We start from the raw sequence: 21,805 nt of genomic DNA on the forward strand, positions 1-21,805 counted from the left end.
AATTCTGGCTGCTATGTGAAGATTTGACAGTAAAGCTATTAGAGTGGAAGTAGAAGGGTCAGTCAGGAAGCTTTTAATACAATCCAAATGAGAAGTCATTATTGGTTTGCTATAGTCAATGTGTTGGCATTGTACACAGGAGAACAGTAAGCTTTGGGTTGTAGATTTGGAGGTAGAAATCCAAGAATTTCTGTTGAATTACATGTGTTGTGAAAGGATACAAGGGTCCCACATTAATGTGTGAAACTTCTCTATGTTCTGCATAGTCTGTTTCCTAGGGCTGCCATTCTTCAATCCAAATGCAATTTTGATTTATCCTTTTTTTCCCCTCTTCTGTGATACCAGGCATGGGTCTTCTATGGTGCTACCCCAAGTTAATCTTCTAGATAATGCATCTCCCAACAACCCTAGCAGTTTGGATATTACTTCCACTGCTGAGCAGTTAGGATGTGCAGTCTGTATAAAAGTAGAAGTAAGCAGAACACAGTACAACAGTTGTAATCACAAAATCCCTTTAGGGACCATTAGACTGATAACAGGCGCACACACACACTAGAGGACTCCAAATCATGTAGGCAGCAGGACAACAAGTAACTGATGTGGTTTTAGTTTTAGTAAACCATAACAATAAGATAATTCCTGAGGAAAAGCTGGACATGTTGGGCATAACCATCGAATGCCCTCTGGAAGAAAGAAGAGGGGAAAAGTAGTGACAAGGAAAGGTTGCTTCAGGTTTTCTTGCTTCCCTACCTGATGTGGCTCTATTTATAGGTTCCCAAACCTTTATACAAATAAAGAAAAAAAATTATGTGTTAATGAAAAAAACAAACATAAAATGTCATTTCAGACCACAAAATCTCCACCTTTAAAAAAAAGCAAGTAAAGGTTTGATTAATTAATAAGAAATGTGTAACAAGCATCTTAAAGAATGTCTACTCTGTCTTTTGGTTTATAGAAAAGAAAATGGGGATTTTTAGAAAATAAAAGTGTGCTGGATTTGAGATAACAAAATATGTGCTAAAATTGAAACAATACAGTAAAGATTATCATAACCCTAGAGTAAAGATGATGTTCAAAATCAGGAAGAAAGCACATAAACCTATCTAAAATGTTAATGGTGAGAGAATTTTGTTGAATTAATGGTGTAGGAGGTCCTTTCTATGTGTTGCTTTCGTTGGTTGAATAAAGAAGCTGCCTTGGCCTTTTGATAGGGCAGCCCTTAGGTGGGTGGGGTAGACAGAACAGAATGCTGGGAGGAAGAGGGCAGGCAGAGAGAGCCGCCATGGAGTTGCCAGAGTCAGACATGCTGAATCTTTCCCAGTAAGCCACTACCTCGTGGTAACACACAGATTACTAGATATGGGTTAAAGCAAGATGTGAGAGTTAGCTGAGAAGAGGCTAGATATAATGGGCCAGGCAGTGTTTAAATGAATACAGTTTCTGTGTAATTATTTTGGGGCTAAGCTAGCCAGGCAGCAGGACGCAGCCCAGCATACCTCCCTACTACAAATTAATGAAGATCCTCTTTGCTTGTGGTTTTCTGAATAAGCTATAGAGGCCTTGTGAATATGTAACATTTGATGCAGGCATATATGTAGAATGTTCATTTATTTGTCAGCTTCTACAAAGTGAATAGATGTGACCTTCCTATGCTTATGTTCCTAAGATTTCCGGCAGTCCCAGAGTTAGCATCAGAAGATCCAATAGCCTTAGATACAAAGATGTCCTTGTGGATTTTTCTAGTTCACATTTCTAGTTCATGCTAGTGTTCTTACAAAATAATTAGATGAGAATATATTAATTTTTTGCTTTATTTGTATGAAGCAGAAGGATTCTAATCAAGTCTAACTAATATCACCAAAACAATGAGTTAGGTCTTAGAGCCAGTCTGTAGACCCAAGGCTCTTCAAGTGAGAACAAGGCTGAATTTCTTTAAGGAAGGAACCTACTATACTGCCTAATACCTACACAATTAATCTTTCTTGCACAGTTCTGAAAATAGACTATAACTTTCAGAGGGGGTATTTGGATTATATACAAAGAAGTAATCAGGCATTTGGCCATGACTAGATACCGGTTCTGAATTGGAACTCATTTTTAAGAGACTCTAAATGTCACCTTCAGTAATTAGAATAGAGGCTTAAGGACAGTAGATCATCAGTGGAGCTTAGCTCAGTAGCCTCTCACAGTGGGTCTAGTGGATTCTTCAATCCATACTGTGGTTATCTCCCCCAGTTCTAGGACGCACAATTGGCGTGGAAATACTCAACAACTGGCACTGGTTTTCTGAACTTTGGAGTGTCCTAAGATGCTATTTAAGAAATGACATCTGGAAGCCACTGGGACAAGCTTCCTAAGAGAAGCAGTAAGGCAAAGCTGAGATCACATGCCTGCAAAGGTTGCAGAGGTTAGCACCACCTTTAGCGTTGCCCGGGTCTATTTTCTTGGAGTCTGGGATAGTGGTTTCTACCATACCCCATTTCAGCTCTTCTTTTTGTACAATATAGAATATAGACGAATCTTGAAGAATTATCAAAAAATGCAGCCATGTCATGACTCATATGTAGCTACTATTTTAGATATGGGCTAATTTTTTGAGCAAATAATAACCACACTCTTTATTTAGTATGTTGCTAAAATAACTACCAAAATATATTTTTAACTAATTTTCCTTTAGGTTGCTCTATATAAATATTGTGTCTTTTCAGTAGCTTGACATCTTTAATTCTATTTTTAGCCACAACCTTGGTTTTAGATTCTTGATCTGTACTTTAATCCAAAGCATTCATCTCTACTTTTTGTTTTACTTAGAAACAGTAATAGCTCAATAAGACCTCCCAGAGGGTCCACTCTCACGGATAGGTATTCAAAGGTCTCTCTTTTTTTTTTTTTAATTTTTTTTTATTGAGAAAAGAGAAAAAAAAACAAATTTCCTCCTCCTCCCAGCCTCCCATTTCCCTCCCCCTCCTCCCACCCTTCTCCCCCTCCCCCCACTCCTCTCCCCCTCCCTCTCCAGCCCAAAGAGCAGTCAGATTTCCCTGCCCTGTGGTAAGTCCTAGGTCCTCCCCCCTCCGTGCATTTCTAGGAAGGTGAACATCCAAACTGGCTAGGCTCCCACAAAGCCAGCACATTACGTAGGTTCAAAACCCCGTGCCATTGTCCTTGGGTTCTCATCAGCCCTCATTGTTGGCCATGCTCAGAGAGTCCAGTTTTATCCCATGCTTTTTCAGTCACAGTCCAGCTGGCCTTGGTGAGCTCCCAATAGATCAGCTCCACTGTCTCAGTGGGTGGGTGCTCCCTTCGTGGTCCCGACTTCTTTGCTCATGTTCTCCCTCCTTCTGCTCCTCATTGGGACCTTGGGAGCTCAGTCCAGTGCTCCAGTGTGGGTCTCCGTCTCTGTCTCCATCCATCACCAGATGAAGGTTCTATGATGATATGCAAGATATTCGTCAGTATTGCTCTAGGATAGGGTCATTTCAGGTTCCGCATCCTCAGCTGCCCAAGGAACTAACTGGGGACCTCGGCTTGGGTATCTGGGAGCCACTCTAGGTTCAAGTCTCTTGCCAACCCTAAGGTGGCTCCCTTAACTAAGAACCGTGCTTCCGTGCTCCCCCATCCAACCTTCCTTCATCCCAATCCTCCCCCTTTCCCAAGCTCCCCCCCATTCTCCCCCTCTCCCCCCTCTCTCCCCATCTCCCCTTACCCCCATCCCACCCCACCCCCAAGATCTCAATTTTCTCCCCGGCAATTTTGTCTACTTCCCATAGCCCAGAGGACAACTATATGCTTTTCCTTTGGTTCACCTTCTTACTTAGCTTCTTTGGGATCACCAAGTGTAGACTCCGTGACCCTTGTTTATGGCTAGAAACCAATTACGAGTGAGTACATCCCATGTTCATCTTTTTGGCTCTGGGATACCTCACTCAGGATAGCGTTTTCTATTTCCATCCATTTGCATGCAAAATTCGAGAAGTCATTGTTTTTTACCGCAGCATAGTACTCTAATGTGTAGATATTCCACACTTTCTTCATCCATTCTTCCATTGAAGGGCATCTAGGTTGTTTCCAGGTTCTGGCTATTACAAATAATACTGCTATGAACATAGTTGAACAAATGCTCTTGTCATGTGATAGGGCATCTCTTGGGTATATTCCCAGGAGTGGTATTGCTGGGTCCAGCAATATCAAAGGTCTCTCTTAAGACCCTTCAGACTATATTGATTACTCCCTTTCGTAAATGCTGTACCACATACAGTCTGCACGTATTTCAGACTATGGATTGATTAAGTTTTGCTTGTACTGTTCATTATCACTTTGTATGTTTTGGTTCACAGAGTTTTTCTGATGGCTGTTCCCAAACATTTCTTGTCATTCTCCTCCTGCCTCAATCTTCACCCCTCTCTGATTTTTTGCCAAATGCTGTCAAAGTGAGTTGTATAGAACCTAAATATTTCTGACCTTGATTGAACTCTGTGAGTAACTTCTAATTCTTAGCAATGTATCCTGTAAATAACAACTCATTCCATTGCTGCTGTTGTTGGAGCAATAACTGTTGGCTTAAATAGAGAATGAAAGAATGTGAATTTGAAACAAGAAAATAAACTAATGTAGCAGTAGAAAAGATAATTGAGGCTATGCTCTCTATTTTAACATTCACTTTAATCTAGACAAAGAGCCTTGGATGGTGTAGTGTTTGGTCCTTTCTTTGCAGAATGTTACATATGTGAGTGCAGATTTCCTTAAGTGAAAAATCTGTTTGCCAACACTTTCACAACAACTTTCTTTATACATTGCTTAAGTCACCATTATAGTGCTGTAGAGAGATATTATGACCCAGGCGATTCTTCTAAAAGAAGATATTTAATTGGAAGCTGCACGCCGTTTTAAAGCATTAGTCCCGTGGAGAGATGGCTCAGTGGTTAAGAACACTGACTGCTCTTCCAGAGGTCCTGAGTTCAATTCCCAGCAACCACAAAGTGGCTCACAACCATGTATAGTGGAATCTAATGCCCTCTTTTGGGATAAAGGTATACATGTAGTTAGAACACTCAAAACCTTAGTCCATTATTCTTGAAAGGAAATACGGCATAATGCTTGGCACTGGAGTAGTAGCTGAGTGCTACACCATGCTCTGCAGACAGAGAAAGACTAGGCTGTAGCACAAATAATGAAAACCCAGAGAAAGATACTGGAGTCCAAACTGGAAATCAGAAAAGCAAAAGAGTCAAGCCATTAGAGGGCTCTTACCTCTACCAAGGCTCAGTCAGGCAAAGGTGTGATCCTGTCCTCAGTGTGACTGCAGATTGCAATGCTCACCACCAAATCTCAGACTGCAATGAGCTCTTGTATCCTGCCAAATATACTCCTCTGCCCCAGCCATATCACTCCTGTCTCCATCTCCCTCGTGCTGGGAGCATCTTCCTGTAACTTCTATTTCTCTTTTTAGATAGATTCAATCTTGTGATGCCCAGGGTGTCTTGAGTTCAGGATTAAAGGTGTGTGCTACCACTCCCTGGCCTCTAGTAGCTTAGTTTTGCACTCTGATCTTCAGGCAAGCTGTTAAAACACAAATAAAATACCACTGCACTAGGCCTGACATTGACTTCTGAAGCTTCAAAGGCCATCCCCAGGGATACACTTGCTAAAGCAAGGCCAACCCAATTCCAATAGGGCCATTCCTCCTAATTCTTAAGTCCTTTCAAAAAGCTCCTTTCCCTGATACTAAGCATTCACATATATATGAATATATGTAATATATGAGATTATGGGAGCATTTTTAATAAAAACTCATTTACGTATTTTTTATCTACAGAACATAACTGATTTCTTTAGAACAAGAAATTTTTTTCTTAAATTTTTTTTATTTAAATTTATTTATTTATTAAGGATTTCTGCCTCGTCCCCACAACCGCTTCCCATTTCCCTCCCCCTCCCCCGATCAAGTCCCCCTCCCTCATCTGCTCGAAGAGCAATCAGGGTTCCCTGACCTGTGGGAAGCCCAAGGACTGCCCACCTCTATCCAGGTCTCGTAAGGTGAGCATCCAAACTGCCTAGGCTCCCACAAAGCCAGTACGTGCAGTAGGATCAAAAACCCACTGCAATTGTTCTTGAATTCTCAGTATTCCTCATTGTCCGCTATGTTCAGCTAGTCCGGATTTATCCCATGCTTTTTCAGACCTATGCCAGCTGGCCTTAGAACAAGAAAATTTATAAATGACAGTATTGCTTATTTTGTCAAACACTTCTTCAAGCAAAGCAGTATATATGGTAGCTTGTCTTTTGAATAATATGATAGTAAACAGTGGGTATTAATATTTTATGTGTGTCTTAATCATTTATTCACAATAAGTCTTTTAAGTCATGATTGGCCACCTGCTAAGATGTAAGTGATCCAGAGCAAGGAAAAAATTCAAGAAAACATAAAAACCTTTCTGAAGATTTTGTTTTATTTTGTTTTTCGAGACAGGGTTTCTCTGTAGTGTTAGAGATTGTCCTGGAACTAGCTCTATAGACCAGCCTGACTTCTAACTCCCAGAGATCTGCCTGCCTCTGCCTCACAGGTATGTGCTAGCAAGTCTCCCTGGAGATTTATGATAAAAAAAATTCTTTGTAACATCTTTACATCTCATAGATCTTTCCACCTAATAAGCTAAGTACACAGATTATGTTTCTTTTCCCAACATTTGTTTTGAGGCAAGCACAGTAGGATGGTTTATTGACTGACTTGATTCTGTACACAATGAATACTCTTACATTCTTCCTACAATAATTACAACTTCCATAATAATTTTTATTACAGACAAGAGAAAAAGCTTAAAATGAAATAAATGTAGAAAGACAAATAGCAGTTTAGTCACAGTAATTTAGCCAAAGTATCGTTAAGAAAAATATTTTTTAGAACATGAATGTTCTAAAAAATTTCAAAAACAGTATTGAAATAACAATGTGAATTACTCCATGATTTGGTGACATTAATCACATGAAATAAATGCATACTTGTGAGAATTTTCAACTAATTTTTTGATCTTCCTTTATACTAAAGATGTTAAACCATAAATTTTACTCTAAGCCACGGAATGAAAAATGTGCTTATAGCATTCAGTTAATTATTGTCACTCTTGGAGTCATGGAGTTTTATCTTTTGTTTAGGAACTTGAAAAAATGGTTACCATTTTAATCAATATTACAAAAGTGAAAATTACCTAGATGTAAAAATGGCTTTCCATTTGAATTATTTCATAATATATTCAACTTAGTTTTTTAATATTAGGCACATTTTACAGGTTCTGTGACAAATAACTCACATATACAGATTATCAGAACCTTCAGATAAGAAAAACTGTTGTCCAGGGCTGGGAAACCTCAGTTGATAGAGTGCTTGCCTAGCATTCAGGAAATTATGGATGGGTTCTACTCCCAGCACAGCATAAAATCGACATGGCATTAGACTTCGTAATCCCAGAGCTTGGGAGAGGAGACTAGATAGAAGATCACAATTGGAAGAACATTCTCATCTTCATATATAATTCAAGACCAGGCAAGGATACATGAAACCCTATTTTATGGGAAAATAAACACACTACAGTTTAATGTGTATGATTTAAGTAAAAGCTCAATCAACCTCACACTTTCACTCAGCACCCTCAAATGGCTCACATAAACCAGCAGGGCTGAGCAGCTGCCACAAAGACTACTCAGTCTATAATTTCAAAAGTATTTTATGGAAAATATTCTGACTACTGAGCTAATCTATCAATCTGTGAGGTTCAAATTAAGTAAATTTGTTCTTTGAGAAGTTTAATTTGAACCAGGAAAAATCTGTTAAGAGCAATAAGACATTTCTATAAATCACCAAATCTCAAAATTAACAACATGCAAGCTCATAATGATGACAATAACTTATTCAAGCCACCACAATATGCTTAAGTAGACTGGCACAGTTTCCTTTGATTACACAAAGTTCAAATATAATCCAAGACACTGTCACTTTAATTGACCTATATACAAAAGTTTATTCTAATTGGCAGATTTACTGTAGGAACACAAATATGTTTTCTTCACACTTCCAAATTATGAAATTGTATCTTATTTAAAAGACCAAAAACTTTTTAGGTAGAAGTAAGAGGTCCTTTTCTAACTTGGATATAAAATTTCCTTTCTTAGGTGGCCTTAGAACATTGTCCTTGTCAACAAAATGCCAATCCAGTCTCGTGGGGGAAAATTTGGCATGAAATACCTCCACTAAATGAGTTCCTTTAAAGCACATCTGGATTGAGAAAAGCTACAAGTGAGAAATAACACACCTGTTTTATCTAAGAAGGGGGAGCTTTGAGTTCGCACAGCAGACATCTGGTCTTCCCACTACTGCTCAGGCAAACAACAGATGCAACTTTGAAGAGTTTAACTGTCACCATTACAGAGACAATGTTTGTGTTTAGAAATGTTATCTCTACTAATCAAAAATCCCTCTACTTATTTTTTAATTATTTTTAAATTACCATATTACATGAAGAAAATAGCCCTTTGGAGTTTTCCCTACAATCTCCATATAGTTTACCATCACTATCACTGAGAGTGGTGTTTCTCAAACTCTGACTTCTCAGTACCGGACACTACCTGATAGAAGCCTACATTTCTAGGTCTGCCTAGATAGCTGAGCAAACACTGATAGGTGCATTTTACAGGCTCTCTAGGTGATTAATGTGTACTCTAATGAAGAAAGGGAGTTTGATTTTGTTCTTTTTAAAAGATCACCCCCAAACACCTTTATATGGGTCAAGAGATCCAGGCTTGGAAAAAACTTTACCAACAGGGTGATATTAAGGAAAGAAAATTTCATATATTTTCTGAACCATAGTTTTTGAACTTGAGAATGGCAAAACCTTCATTATACAATGAATAAAAAAGATAAAAGAAGGAAGTTTTAGAATACTTTAAATAACTGCAAAGACTTAAGTAAATTCATTATTATTGTGACATTTAGAGTTTATGTGAGACAAAGTGGCACAGGAATTTATAGACTTTGGTTTACATGTTGGATGGACTTGAACACAGTGGAGGTCAGTCTTTACAGGAGTCAGAAGGTGAAGGAATATTTTCCATGATTATACTCATTGATGATAATGTTAATGTTCTCCATGATGACATGTCTACCTTAAAATTTAAAATTCTGTTTTTCACTTTACTTACCTAATGTGGAACACAAAATGTGGTGGTGATTTGTAGAGAAGATTACATCTGAATACAAACTACTCTGATGGTCAGAGAAAATTAGTGATCTGTTCCAAGTTAAGAACCTACTAAGAAATGCTTTTCTTGTTTTCTACAGAACTTGTAACAAGAATGCAATGAATATAGAAGGCACTTATGCCATGATGATGGAAGTAACAAAATAATCCCGTACCATTTCAGAATACAATTAATAAAAGGGTTATTTATTTAAGGAAAAAACTTAAAGATCGCTGTCACAGATAACAGCCGGAAATGGGAACCAGAAGCAAGAGAGTGGGCATACAATTTAAAACTGCTTTTAGAGTATCAGAGACCATGCTCAAGTGGGCTGGTATCTTAAAGGCTATTGGCTGGAGGAGCAGGATATATTCTCACAACAATGCCATAAAGATTGAAGAGAAAAAAGGTAGTGTACCATGGTGCTCTAGTTTTATTCTAGTGCTGTGACAAAGACCATGGCCAAAAGCAACTTAAAAGAGGAAAGGATTTATCTGGTTTATATATCCAGGTCACAGTCCACTATTGAGAGAAGTCAGAACAGGAACGTGAAGCAGAAAACATGGAGAAACGTTGCTTCTTTGTTCCTTGGCTCACTTGCTCATACTTTTTATATAATTCAAGATCACTTGGACAAGGAATGATAGCACTCAAAGTGGGCTGGGTCCCTATACATCACTTACTAACCAAGGAAACTCTTCCCACTCCTGCTCACAGGCCAATTTGATCTAGACACTTCCTCAGTCAAGGCTGTCCTCTAAGAGGACCTTAGGCTGTATCAGATTGACCAAGGTGACTAGGACATATGACCTCATGTCACTGACTAGGAGATAATATCAAAATCTGAATAATACTGCCCTGAATTTAGCACTTAGTTTGGAAGCTCCAAATCCTTTATCTCATTAGATTCTCACAGAAGTTAGAGGCATACAGAGTTGTTACCACTTTACAGTTACGAAACCAAAAGAAGCAGACTATGTAAAGTGACATGACACAATAAGTGGCAGAATTTTTTAACCTAACAACTCTGTCTTTAGAAATTGTGCACTGAATGCACACTATTACTTCAGAAATTATCAAAGAATTAGTTGCTGGGAAACAGATATTCAAATCTCAGTTATTGGCTATATCATATTGTCAGAAAAGATTCTTGGTCTTTCTTGGCTTTTGACTACCTAAAGACAACCAACTGTGTGTTGGAAAGGAATTAATATAGGATTACTCTTAGGGTAGCCTGTGATTTGTGCTCTAAACTGTGACCATTTCAAAGCTAAATAAGGAATTTTGTTGATAACCATCAGGGAAACAAAATCAGATGGATTCATGTGAGCTAAGACATGTGGTCATCTGATGTGGGAAGTCCTTTTTTTCTCTTCTTTTTTAAAAAATTCATTTATTTATTATGTATACAACATTCTGCCTCGATGTATGCCTGCATGCCAGAGGAGGGCTCCAGATTTCAGTACAGGTGGTTGTGAGCCACCATGTGGTTGCTGGGAAATGAACTCAGGACCTCTGGAAGAGCAAACAGTGCTCTTATCCTCGGAGCCATCTCTCCAGCCCTGGGAAGTCCTTCTGTATATGTATTGCTTTTATTGGTTAATGAATAAAGAATCTGCTTTAACCTGTGATAGGGCAGAGTAGAGCTAGGCAGGAGAACTAAACTGAATGCTGGGAGAAAGCGGGGTTAGGAAGAAGCCATGTAGCGGCCAGAGGAGAAAGATGCGAGTCACCAGCTGGAATATTGCTGATAGGCCGTGAGCTTCATGGTAAAATATAAAATAATAGAAATGGGTTAATTTAAGATGTTAGATCTTGCTAGGAATATACTAGAGGCATATGCTAAGCAGTGTTGTAATTAATGAAGTTTCTGAGTGGTTATTTCAGGTCTGGGCTGCTCGGAAACAAGTGAACAGTCTCTGACTACAATCATCCTCACTGGTTCTATTTCATCCTCAAAGAAATAATCTCTCTCTCTCTCTCTCTCTCTTTGTGTGTGTGTATAGAAGGAAATTGAATATCCTTCTATACCTTGCATGTTAATTTGTGCATGTTACTGTATAACAATGTTGTTTTAAAACACCTATGTACCTTTATTTTATGGGCAATTTTGTAGATTGTCTTTATTGTGTTTGACATTTGTATTACATATGACAAAATTTAACCTCTCCAAAACATTGTTTCATATAAATAATTGTGTTCAAACAGGTTGTCTAATTTGGCAAGGATTAAAACTTTTTAAATTAATTTATTTTTCTTTTATGTGTATGAATGTTTTAAGTCTATGTAACTATACTGCATGCAACCAGTGCCCACAAAGATGACAAGAGGGCATCTGATCCCATGAAACTAGAGTTACAGATTTTAGTGGCCTGTGTAGGTGCTGGGAACCCCGTGTGGGGCCTCAACATGAACAGAACCTCTTAACTACTGAGCCATTTCTTCATCCACAGACTTTGTTTTAAAGTATAGATTCTATATTAATACTCTTTAGATTTTGCAAGAATTACAAAGAATATGAAAGAAACTTTTAAAATTATAAGCAGATATATGCAGTTTATTTATGTAAATTCAACCATTCACCCAAGATCTTGAACTCACATGTGGTAGTTACCAGGAAACAAGAAAATGGGCAGTAAAAACAACTTCAAGTAGAGCTAGAGGGCTGTAGCAGCATTAAATCATGATGTGAAAATATCTGGGGAGTAGTGTGAAGATGGGAACACTACACTTTGTGATCAGGGAAAGGGATATTTGTTTGACCTGGGATATGAATGGCATAGAAAGGCCTTAGGTGGGAATAAAAACTGGAAGGAGACCCAGCAATGGAAGTAAGTGAGGGGAAAGAGAAAGAAAGGAAGAAGGAAAGAGGGGAGAGAATGGAGGGAAGTTGAGGCAGAAGAGGCAGTGAAAGCATAGCTACAGGGTGGCTCCTATGAATGGCTCAACTCTATGACTCACGAGAAGGACAGAATTCAACACCTATGAGCCTGCCTAGACTGTCCTCAAAGAGGACAAGGTCTAACAGGGCTTAGGCCTTACCTGTGTTTTTCTTTACACAGTTGGAGCAGGGCAAACCCTGTGGAATTAATGGAGATACTACGCAGAGTCAGGCACCTCTGTCTTAGCTGTAACTGTTATTCTTTTGGTCCCTGCCCTAGCCACGCCCACTCCTTTTTAACCTCTGACCTCTGCCAGCCATCGCTCTCTCTTCCTGCTTCCTCTCCAGGTGTACACACGGGGCTTTGCCTCTCTCTCCTCCTCTCTCTCTCCCTCTCTCTCTCTCCCTCCCTCTCTCTCTCTCTCTTTCTCTATCTCTCCCTTTCTCTTTCCCTCTTTCTTAATAAATGCTTATGGCTTCCTTATGTGTTTATGTGTCTGTTAGCGCGGGTGTTGTTCTTTTTTAAAAATGCTGCAAGATCCCCTACGCAGTAGGCAGCAGAAATGCTGTAAGTCCCAAATGGTGGCGGCGGGGCATGTGGTGGCAGGCAGCGGGCCCTGGGAGCAGCCAGTCCCAGGCAGAGACAGCTGCTGGTCCCAGAGCAGTGGTGGCGGGCCATGTGGCAGCAGGCAGTGGGCCCCAGGCAGAGTAGGCTGCTGGTCCCCGAGCAATGGCTGGCCCCAGGCGGGGAGACACATGGCAGGCGGGCAGGAGACAGAAACATGGAAAGACACGACATGCAGGGTGAGGTTGAATGTTTATTCAGGGGGTTATGGAGGAGGAAGGGTGAAGGGGGGGACAGAGAGAGAGGGAGAGAGAGAGAGAGAGAGAAAGCGAGAAGAGGGGAAAGAGACAGAGAAGGGGGGAAGAGAGAAGTGGGGAGAGAGGCAGAAGCAAAGCTGCCTCTCCGAGAGGAAGATGGAAAAGAGAGCGAGCTCAGGCCAGAAGCTGAAGATCAGCCTGCCTCAGCGGATGGGGAAGAAATGGGTGTGGCTTGTCTCTTAAAGGGACCAAAACCATAACATTCCCAGGTCTTCCTTATAATAAAAAGCACATATGTCAAGGAAGCAGAAAAGGAAGGACCCAAGATGGCGGCAGGCAGGTCAGAGGTAATGAAAGTGGGCGTGGCTTGTCCCTTAAAGTGACAGGAAAGCACAACAGCGGGTGTGTGCCCTCCCGCTGGTGGGAAACTGCCGGCGCCAGGCACTGCTGGGACCCGACGGAGTTTGCTGTTGCTCTGTGAGCCCGCCCGGGCGGGGGAACTCCTATATATTTTTTTAAGAATAACAGTAACAATTTCAGTCTAGTCTCTCATAACTAGTGCATTTTGGGTTGGGTTGTTGTTATCTGTTGGCCTGGTCTGTCATATAGGTACACTATCCCTTTAAGAGCCAAGCTCTGCTCCCCTCTTCAGCGATTTCCTGCCTCCTCCCCAGCCCGTGCCCACTCTTTCTCTGTCTGCCTGTCTTCTGGAGAAGCAGCCTCTCTCTCTCTCTCTCTCTCTCTCTCTCTCTCTCTCTCTCTCTTTCCTCTCCACTTCTTCCCCTTCTCTCCTTCCTTTCCCTTTCTATAAACCACTAAATAAACTCTATACCCCATCTCTCTGCATGGTGTACCTGTTTCTCACCCTCAGTCATCTCCCATCCACCAAGGGGACCAGATGAAGCCTTGGGTGGACCCCTTGTGGAACCAGACCTTGGGTTACCAGCCTTTATAAATAATTTCATGGTTAACAGGGAAGAAAAGTAGGGAAAATTTCAAAATATAGTTTTCAGTTTCCTTACATTTTCATTCCCTGTCACTCTTCAATGCCAAAGCTTATTGGTATTGCTCATTAACAACAAAATAAACTTTCAAAGCACTCTGACTTAACAGAGAAGGCAGATTACTGAAAACCACCAAACTGAGTAGTAGAATTTCATTGCATGCCCTTCTAGGTGCCTTTGGTACTGGGTGAGCAGTTGCAACAGCCCTTCCAATCCACTATCTTGATTCAGATGCACAGGTGTATTTGAAAGGGTACAGCTTCCCAAGCACCTGGGGAAGGGGAGGGGTTTGGACATTTTAAATTCTGCTTAGCTGCCAGAGGTAAAAGGAGAAATGGTTCCTTTCAGTTTTCCTAGTACCATCCCTGTGAACCAATCAAATGAAGTATAGATAAGGACTAGTATTTTGATACAGAGACTTACAATAAAGTTCTGTTTTCTTTATCTGCCACCCAATGCATCTTTTCTCAGGGTGATGAGAACTCTTCCTGTAGCCAGGCTTGCACAACACTAAGTTTCAACCTCTATAGATTTAAAAAAAAATATCTTTTATGAGCGTTTTCTCTACCTGTATGTAAAGTCCAGCACAAAGGTGCAGTGCCTGTGGAGTCCAGAAGAGGATGCTGGGGCCCCTGGAAATAGAGCTACAGAGAGTTGTGAATCTCCTTTTGAATTCTGTATCTGAACTGCAGTCCTTTGCAGTTAGTTAGCACCTGAAACCACTGACCCATCTCTCCGAACTCGGTTTTCAGTATATTTAAAGACAGCGTTCAAAAAAAAAAAAAACGTTTTTTTTTCCTTTTTTTCATTTTTTTTTTTTCTTTTCCCTATGTTCTCCTGACTTTCTTACCAGCTTCTCTTTAGCCTGGTGCACCATCACAGAAAGTCAAAAAAGAACGTTGAGGTTTGAATTCTTTTAAGAGTCTAGTCAAGAAATGAGTCAATATAGTGCAGGATGCTTAATAACTCCTGTTGATATTAACTCAGCGTTTATCTAATCCAGTTCTCCTAAAATGTCAGTCCTCCAGCAGGCTTCCAGGCTACTAAACCTTTTTCTGAATCTGCGCCTGCTCCGTTGGCATAGTAACGGCCTGGACTACTACTACTACTATGAAATCTGGATTTGGGTTCTGAATTACGACAGTCGCAAACTGAGGTTTCCTTACGGCGTCCTCGCTTTACGACAGTAATAACTATGGCTGCGTTCGGTGTAAGATTTGAAAGTGCTACGGATATCGAAGACCGAAAAGAACAGACCCGACTTGCCAGGGTTGAAGTGTTACGCCAGGTACCGCCGCTTTTCAGGGCTTTCTTTCTTCCTTTTAAAACTAGTGCTTGCTCTTGAGTTCTCAGTATTCCTCATTGTCCGCTATGTTCAGCTAGTCCGGATTTATCCCATGCTTTTTCAAGAACAATCGCAGTGGGTTTTTGATCCTACTGCACGTACTGGCTTTGGGGGAGCCTAGGCAGTTTAGATGCTCACCTTACTGGACCTGGATAGAGGTTGGTGGTCCTTGGGCTTCCCACAGGTCAGGGAACCCTGATTGCTCTTCCAGCAGATGAGGGAGGGGAACTTGATCGGGGGAGGGGGAGGGAAATGGGAAGCGGTTGCGGGGAGGAGGCAGAAATCCTTAATAAATAAATAAGTTAAAAAAAAAAAACAAACACTAGTGCTTGCACTGAGAACTTCCTACATGCTAGGTCAGCACTCCCAGAGACTCCTCCTCTCTTGCTTCGACTGTGGTCTCTTTCCAATGCAGTGTCTTCTAAATGCTCTGGCCGGCTCCGTTTGCTCATTTTCTTTACAGAGAGATGCGACTAGTTTCCTCCCAGTTTCCTTAGCTTTTACGCCATCTGTTGACGTTTCTGCCGCCTGGGTTGCTCAGTTTTTATGTAGCGAGTCCTGGCAGCGGCTGATTTGGAAGTAGGGCATCTGAATACACTGGTGATTCCTCCAACCCTAGTTGAAGAACAGAATGTTTGGTAACGATTTTTTTGGGGAGAGTGGGTTTAAGGTGAAAGAGTGCATATAAAAATAGTAGAAAAGACAGGAAGAATGACTCTTCAAGTCACATTTTAAGGGAATAGGTGAGGAGCTAGTTTTGGATAGGTAAATCGTTGTGATTATTCATTGATCTCACAATAGTTATAATAATGTTCTTTATTATTGTTGGTCTGGTATTTCCAGCAGTTTTGGTAGGAAATTCTTTGTAAGCTGTGGTGAGTTTTGACATTTGAGAGCTGAATGAGTAGACAGAAGAAACTACTTGAGAAAACCTTGTATTGTTTGACTGTTGTTGACCACTGACTAGAAACAAGCAGTATGATCTTTTTTTTTTTTTTAAGATTTATTTTTTTATGTATACAGTGTTCTGTCTGTATGCTTGCTGGCCAGATGAGGGCACCATATCTGAGCCACCATGTGGTTGCTGGGAATTGAACTCAGAACCTCTGGACAAGCAGTCAGTACTCTTATTCTTATCCTCTGAGCCATCTCTCCAGCTCCTATCCTCTCTTTTTTTTTTTTTGCTTCTTTTTTTATTTTTAATTTTTTAGTTTTTTTTTTTTTTTTTTTTTTTTTTTTTTTTTTTTTTTTTTGAGACAGGGTTTCTCTGTAGCTTTGGAGCCTGTCCTGGAAATAGCACCAGGCTGGCCTTGAAGTCACAGAGATCTGCCTGCATTTGCCTCCCGGATGCTGGGATTAAAGGCGTGCACCACCACCACCACCACCTGGATTTTTTTTTTTTTTTTTTTAAGACTGGGTTTCACTGTATCCTTGGAGCCTGTCTGTCCTGGAACTAGCTCAGTTGACCAGGCTGGCCTTGAACTCACAGGTATCTGCTGTCTGGGATTAAAGGTGTGTGCCATCACCTCCCGGCTGATCCTTTTTTTTTTTAAGAAGATAACTATTTTTTTTTTTTCTGAGACAAAGTGTTGGAGTACAGATATTGCCTATTAAAGGCATGGAAAAATTCAGCTTCATAACTTTCTAAAGAACTTGACCCAGGAATGATGAAGTTTAAAGTGATTCCAAGTCATATTTGTGACAGGGAGAAAGGAGGACAAAGGCTAGACCTGGGCAGGATATTGTGTGTGGTTTGTACCATGATTTACTAAAGGTTGGTAGGTCCAAAGAAAAGCTATTGTTAGGTTTTAAAAAAAAAAATCTTTTTTTATACTAGTAGAAACAAATTTATTGTCAAAATAGACCATTTATTCATTAGAAATCTTTATATGAAAATGCTACCAATTTTTCTTTTTATATATGAAAAGTGGATCTATCAATTGTCACCTTATCCTTTGTATTCTTTCCTTGTAGGCTAAAAGTAATTTCAAAAAAGAACAAAGGTGCAAGGAACTTAAGCAACTTCGAGGTGAAGATACATGGATGTTACCTGATGTGAATGAGCGAATTGAACAGTTTTCACAGGTGAATATTACCAGTTGTGCTTGAAGTAATAATAGGACTTATTTTCTTGATTTGTGTTTTTAGGAAGGGTCTTTCTTTGTAGCCCTGGTTGGTCTAGAACTTATTATGTAGACTAGGCTGGCCTCAAAAGCACAGAAATCAGTCTGCTGCTGTCTGCCAAGTGTTGGGATTAAAGACATGTGCCACCATGCCTAGCTTATGTCTCTTCTTTTTAAAGAATGTTTCAAGTTAATATTGAGGGACAATTCTTTCTTTATGTTTATGTATTCTCTCTCTCTCTCTCTCTCTCTCTTTCTTGTATGTGTGTGTGTGTGATGATATATGTGTGCACGTCAGAGGACAACTTGCCTGAGTCAGTTCTCTCCTACCTTGTGCCTTCTGGGGATTGAATTCATATTGTCAGTAATATGTTCACTAACAGTGGTTAGCATTATTGAAATTTATCTCGTTAGACCACAAAATATCTGTCTTCACCACAAGTTCATTATGATATGAAAAAATTTTGTTAACTTGTGTTGGCTGATAGATTTAGTTATAAATCTGTGGACTATTTGTAGGAAGCTTCTAGATCTGAAAGTACATGTTTTAAGCTTCATGTCTTTATTTTTATTTATTTAATTATTTTATTTATTTTTATTGAGCCTCCTTTTCTCCCTTTACAAAGCTTTAAAAGTTTGCCTTCTGGCACGTGCCCCCACAATTGGTGTAGGATTATTTATTTATTTTTTGTTTGTTTTGTTTTTAATTGGCAGATGTTTATTGTTTATATTTACAGAGGATACTGGTATTTTGATCTTCATACACATTATGGGAAGATTTAATTGAGATTATATACCCTTCATCCACTCACTTTTTTTCTTATAAGAATTAAAAAAGTCTGTTTTTTAGAAAATTTTAAATGTTAATATTTATTAGTTTCTATGGTCCTGGTCCTGCACTGCCTTTCACTAAAACTTAATGGTTGTATGTATATATCTATATTTATTTGATAATACCTGTCACATACAAATAACTTAACCAAAACTTTTTTTCATATCTTCTCTGGTAAGAAATCTGAACTACTACTTTGATTAGTAGTGCTCATCTTACAGAAAGTATGCAAGTTTTTTAGAGAATTTTTTTTTCTGGATAGTCATGATTTTTGTTTCTTTTCATGAAAGTTGTAAAGTTTTCTGTAGCAAGGATTTTTCATTCCACTTAATGCCTTACTATTAAAATTAGGTAAGATTAAATTATGTTTATACTTGTTCAAAATTATTAGGAACACTCTGTGAAGAAAAAGAAGAAAAAGGAAAAGCATTCAAAAAGAGTGAAGAAAGAGAAAAAAAAGAAGAGCAAGAAGCAGAAACGTGAAGAAAAGAGTGAGTCAACTGACAGTTCCTCAGTGAGTAAGCGCTGTGCCGGAGCCCTGCACCTGTGCAGTGCAGTGGACTGAAAGGAATAATGTTATGATAGGAAGTGTTTACAAGACATCCATTTGGAGTTCCTGGAATGGAGATTGTTGGTTTTAGAAAATGGGATATCACTTATTGATCTTTGTTGTTTGGAGATGTAACAGTAATGAACTGTGCAGGGAAACTGAAAGGTGCACACCAATACTGAAGTACTACATGGGAAAGAGAGAAAACTACTTGTACAAAAGTGGTTGGAAATTATAAGTCAAAGCAGCAAAGAATTGTGTTATAAAAATAAGGGAGCAGAGTTTTAGAACACTGGAGTCTATTTTTCTTTGGTATTTCAGTTTTCGTCACAGAAAGTAACATCTAAATCTTCAAAGTAGAATTTATTTATTTATCTTTTCGGCTAAAAAGAAGAGAGTGTTGAGTAGCCAGTTCAATTCTGTGAGGACACAGAAAAAAAGCAAGCAAGCCAAATCTGTCATAACTTATTTTCAAGACGAAAGGGGTTAGTGTAGAAAGTGATGGCAAAAAAATGTTTAGGGATGATTATTTCTCCAGACAAAATTGGGTTTTATTAGAATCTTTAAGAGAGATTACATAGTCTTAGTGACAGGAAACCTTGCAAGATAAGTGCTATGATCAGGTTTCCCTGTAGCACTCCAAATACGTGGTGTATAGAGAGACTGGGGAAGGAAGGAGAGCAGGGAAAATGGGCGTCCTAGAGCTGTATTTGGTGATTAAGTTGTGAAGGTGACAATAAGATCTGGTTTAAGACTCCTGTTTTAAAGATGGAAAGGGAGATATGTGTTAGTTGAAATCCTTTGTTGCACGTTATAGAAACTAAACAATTTAGCAGACTTGAAGTCGGAAGGACATATTATTCAGGTATAAATATTCAGGTAAGACATTTAAATATAGGAGTAAGCTTAATCCCAGTAACAGATGGAATTGGAATTGGAGTTGTAAGTGCTTTATAATCCTAACTGGTCCAGTTTTTTTTTTTTTTTTTGAGTTCCACTTTTCAACACACAGCTAGATCCTGACAATGTCTTCCCAGTTCTCTTTGATTTTACATCAGCCCATTTGACTTCATTGTCAATTTCATTGACAAATAACTGTTTTGGCTAGAACTGTAGTTGGGGCTGGGATTGAGGTATGCTCACAGGGCAGTGATGTAGTGTTTGCTTTATGGAATATTTGACTAGTGTTTTGGAGTTGAAAATCAGCTTGGATGGGTGGGCAAGATGATCCTGTAATTCCTGACTTGATGATGCCAGGTAACTCAGTTTAGTAATTCAGCAGGTGAAACAGGCTTTGTGGAAATGAAGGGTTTATTGTTCTTGAGTTTAGCATAACACTCAAGATGGTAATTAAGTCACTAAAGCTTTGGTTGTACAAATAAAGGAAGAAGAAAAAAGGTAATTAAAATGATGAGAATGAATATAATGGGGGCAAGAGAGTGTGTAGAGAATAAAAATTATATTAGTGAGAAGGTGGAACCTCAAGAGTGCTTAAAATCTGAGTAAAGGATGGAGAATATAGGAAGAAAATAAAAAGTAAACATTGAGGGTTGGACTGAAGAACATCTTGAAAATTTTGAATGTGAGTGATCAGCAGAGTTGAAGTTCTGGAGATAAAGACTGGAATATTTTGTTGAGCTTGGAAATGTGGCAGCCATTTATGAAGTTTGAAGAATTGTCACTAGATTAATGTGTATTATAGTTATGAGTTTAGAGAACTGTTTGAGCAATTACTTTTTCAGTAATATTGTCTTAGAAAAGGAGTTGGAGGATGAATTGCTGCTGTAATCATACATAAGGTAAGGAAATGCCCCCCATCCAAAAAGAAAGGAATTTGAAATGCTTAAGCTCATACATCTCTAGGCCATCAGAGCCCTTACTTGGAAGCAAATCAGAAAGAGAGAGAGGTTGGTGGCTTGACTGAGACCAGAATCCTTGGAGGAGGACCTACAGCAGCAGGAGCAGTTAACAGGAGGGTAGATCTAGCACAACTGTCAGTAATTTTGTCAGGGGTTGGGGAAATAGAAAGCGAAAGTGACCTCTTTTTGGTAAGGTAAGATGAGAGATCATTTGTCCTGCGTGTAGGAATTGTTAATTGGTAAAAAAAAAAAAAACTCCAGGTGTGTATGAAGAAGGTAACAGTGGTCTGCTTATTAGAGTGGGTCCAAAGTTGGCAAAAGTGATTGTGGTTTCTGTGGTCATAGAACTTACTACCTAAATCAATTAAGGATCAGTAAGGTGAACTCTAGTTTCATTAGTGTCTAATTAACTGAAATTGCAGGTGGTGATGGCTTCTGTACTAGTTGGAACTGGGTGATAAAGTTCCCAGTGGCTCAAACTAATGAATTCAAGTCACTGATCATACAGAGAAAATTCTCACTTTAACATTCCTGTAGCAGGACACACCAGAACTCAAACATCATTGTTATTTTACTTCATTTTAGCAAACTGGCCCTCTTTCCCCCCCAACTCCCCAAAGTGCCAATTGTTTCAGGCTGTAAATCCCCATTTTAGTGCATGGCATCAAGAACTGTGAGGCACTAAAGTGACTTGACAATATAAACTTGAGTTAGGCTGGAACTAAGTGTGTGTGTGTATCTACTTTATATATATAATGATTATTTTATATCTATCTATATATGAAATGATTATTTTTAAAAATATGTAAATATTTTATTTTATTCATACGTAAATATGAATAAGTTATGGCATTTCAATACAAAATAAGGCATGAATGAGTAAATAGAATCTGTTTTGGGAAACAGTTGGCAGTTAATATGACAGTACGTAAATATGTTTTACATATTTCTTATATCACAGATATACTTGTGGCTAGAGCCACATCAGAAGAGCATTTGCTCCTTTTTCAGAGTACTGAAGTCCAGTAGTTCTTAGCCCCCGCATTGGGTGGCTCACAACAGCCAACTGTAGTTCCAACTCCAGGATATCTAGACCATGTGCTACACACAAAAACACACAAATACACACACACACACACACACACACACACACACACACAC

General features: G+C 39.2%; 1 protein-coding gene across 2 annotated transcripts in view; it reads left to right on the top strand.

Moving 5' to 3' along the window:
* The first annotated feature begins 15,123 nt into the window (after positions 1 to 15,123).
* The window catches only part of Cwf19l2 (CWF19 like cell cycle control factor 2), a 108,203-nt gene continuing 101,521 nt past the window's right edge, over positions 15,124 to 21,805 (top strand). For both annotated transcript variants that reach the window (XR_005972198.1, XM_041630480.1), the window contains exons 1-3: positions 15,124 to 15,223; positions 17,255 to 17,365; positions 18,627 to 18,749. Coding sequence is in view for 1 of the 2 variants with exons in the window: in XM_041630480.1 (XP_041486414.1) it covers positions 15,131 to 15,223; positions 17,255 to 17,365; positions 18,627 to 18,749 (327 nt within the window). In the remaining variant the exon portion in view is untranslated. The remainder of the gene's footprint in view (positions 15,224 to 17,254; positions 17,366 to 18,626; positions 18,750 to 21,805) is intronic.

This window comes from Microtus oregoni, unplaced genomic scaffold (genome assembly GCF_018167655.1).
Source record: "Microtus oregoni isolate MIOR12 unplaced genomic scaffold, Mior012 000034F_ref0000314, whole genome shotgun sequence".
Taxonomy (NCBI): domain Eukaryota; kingdom Metazoa; phylum Chordata; class Mammalia; order Rodentia; family Cricetidae; genus Microtus; species Microtus oregoni.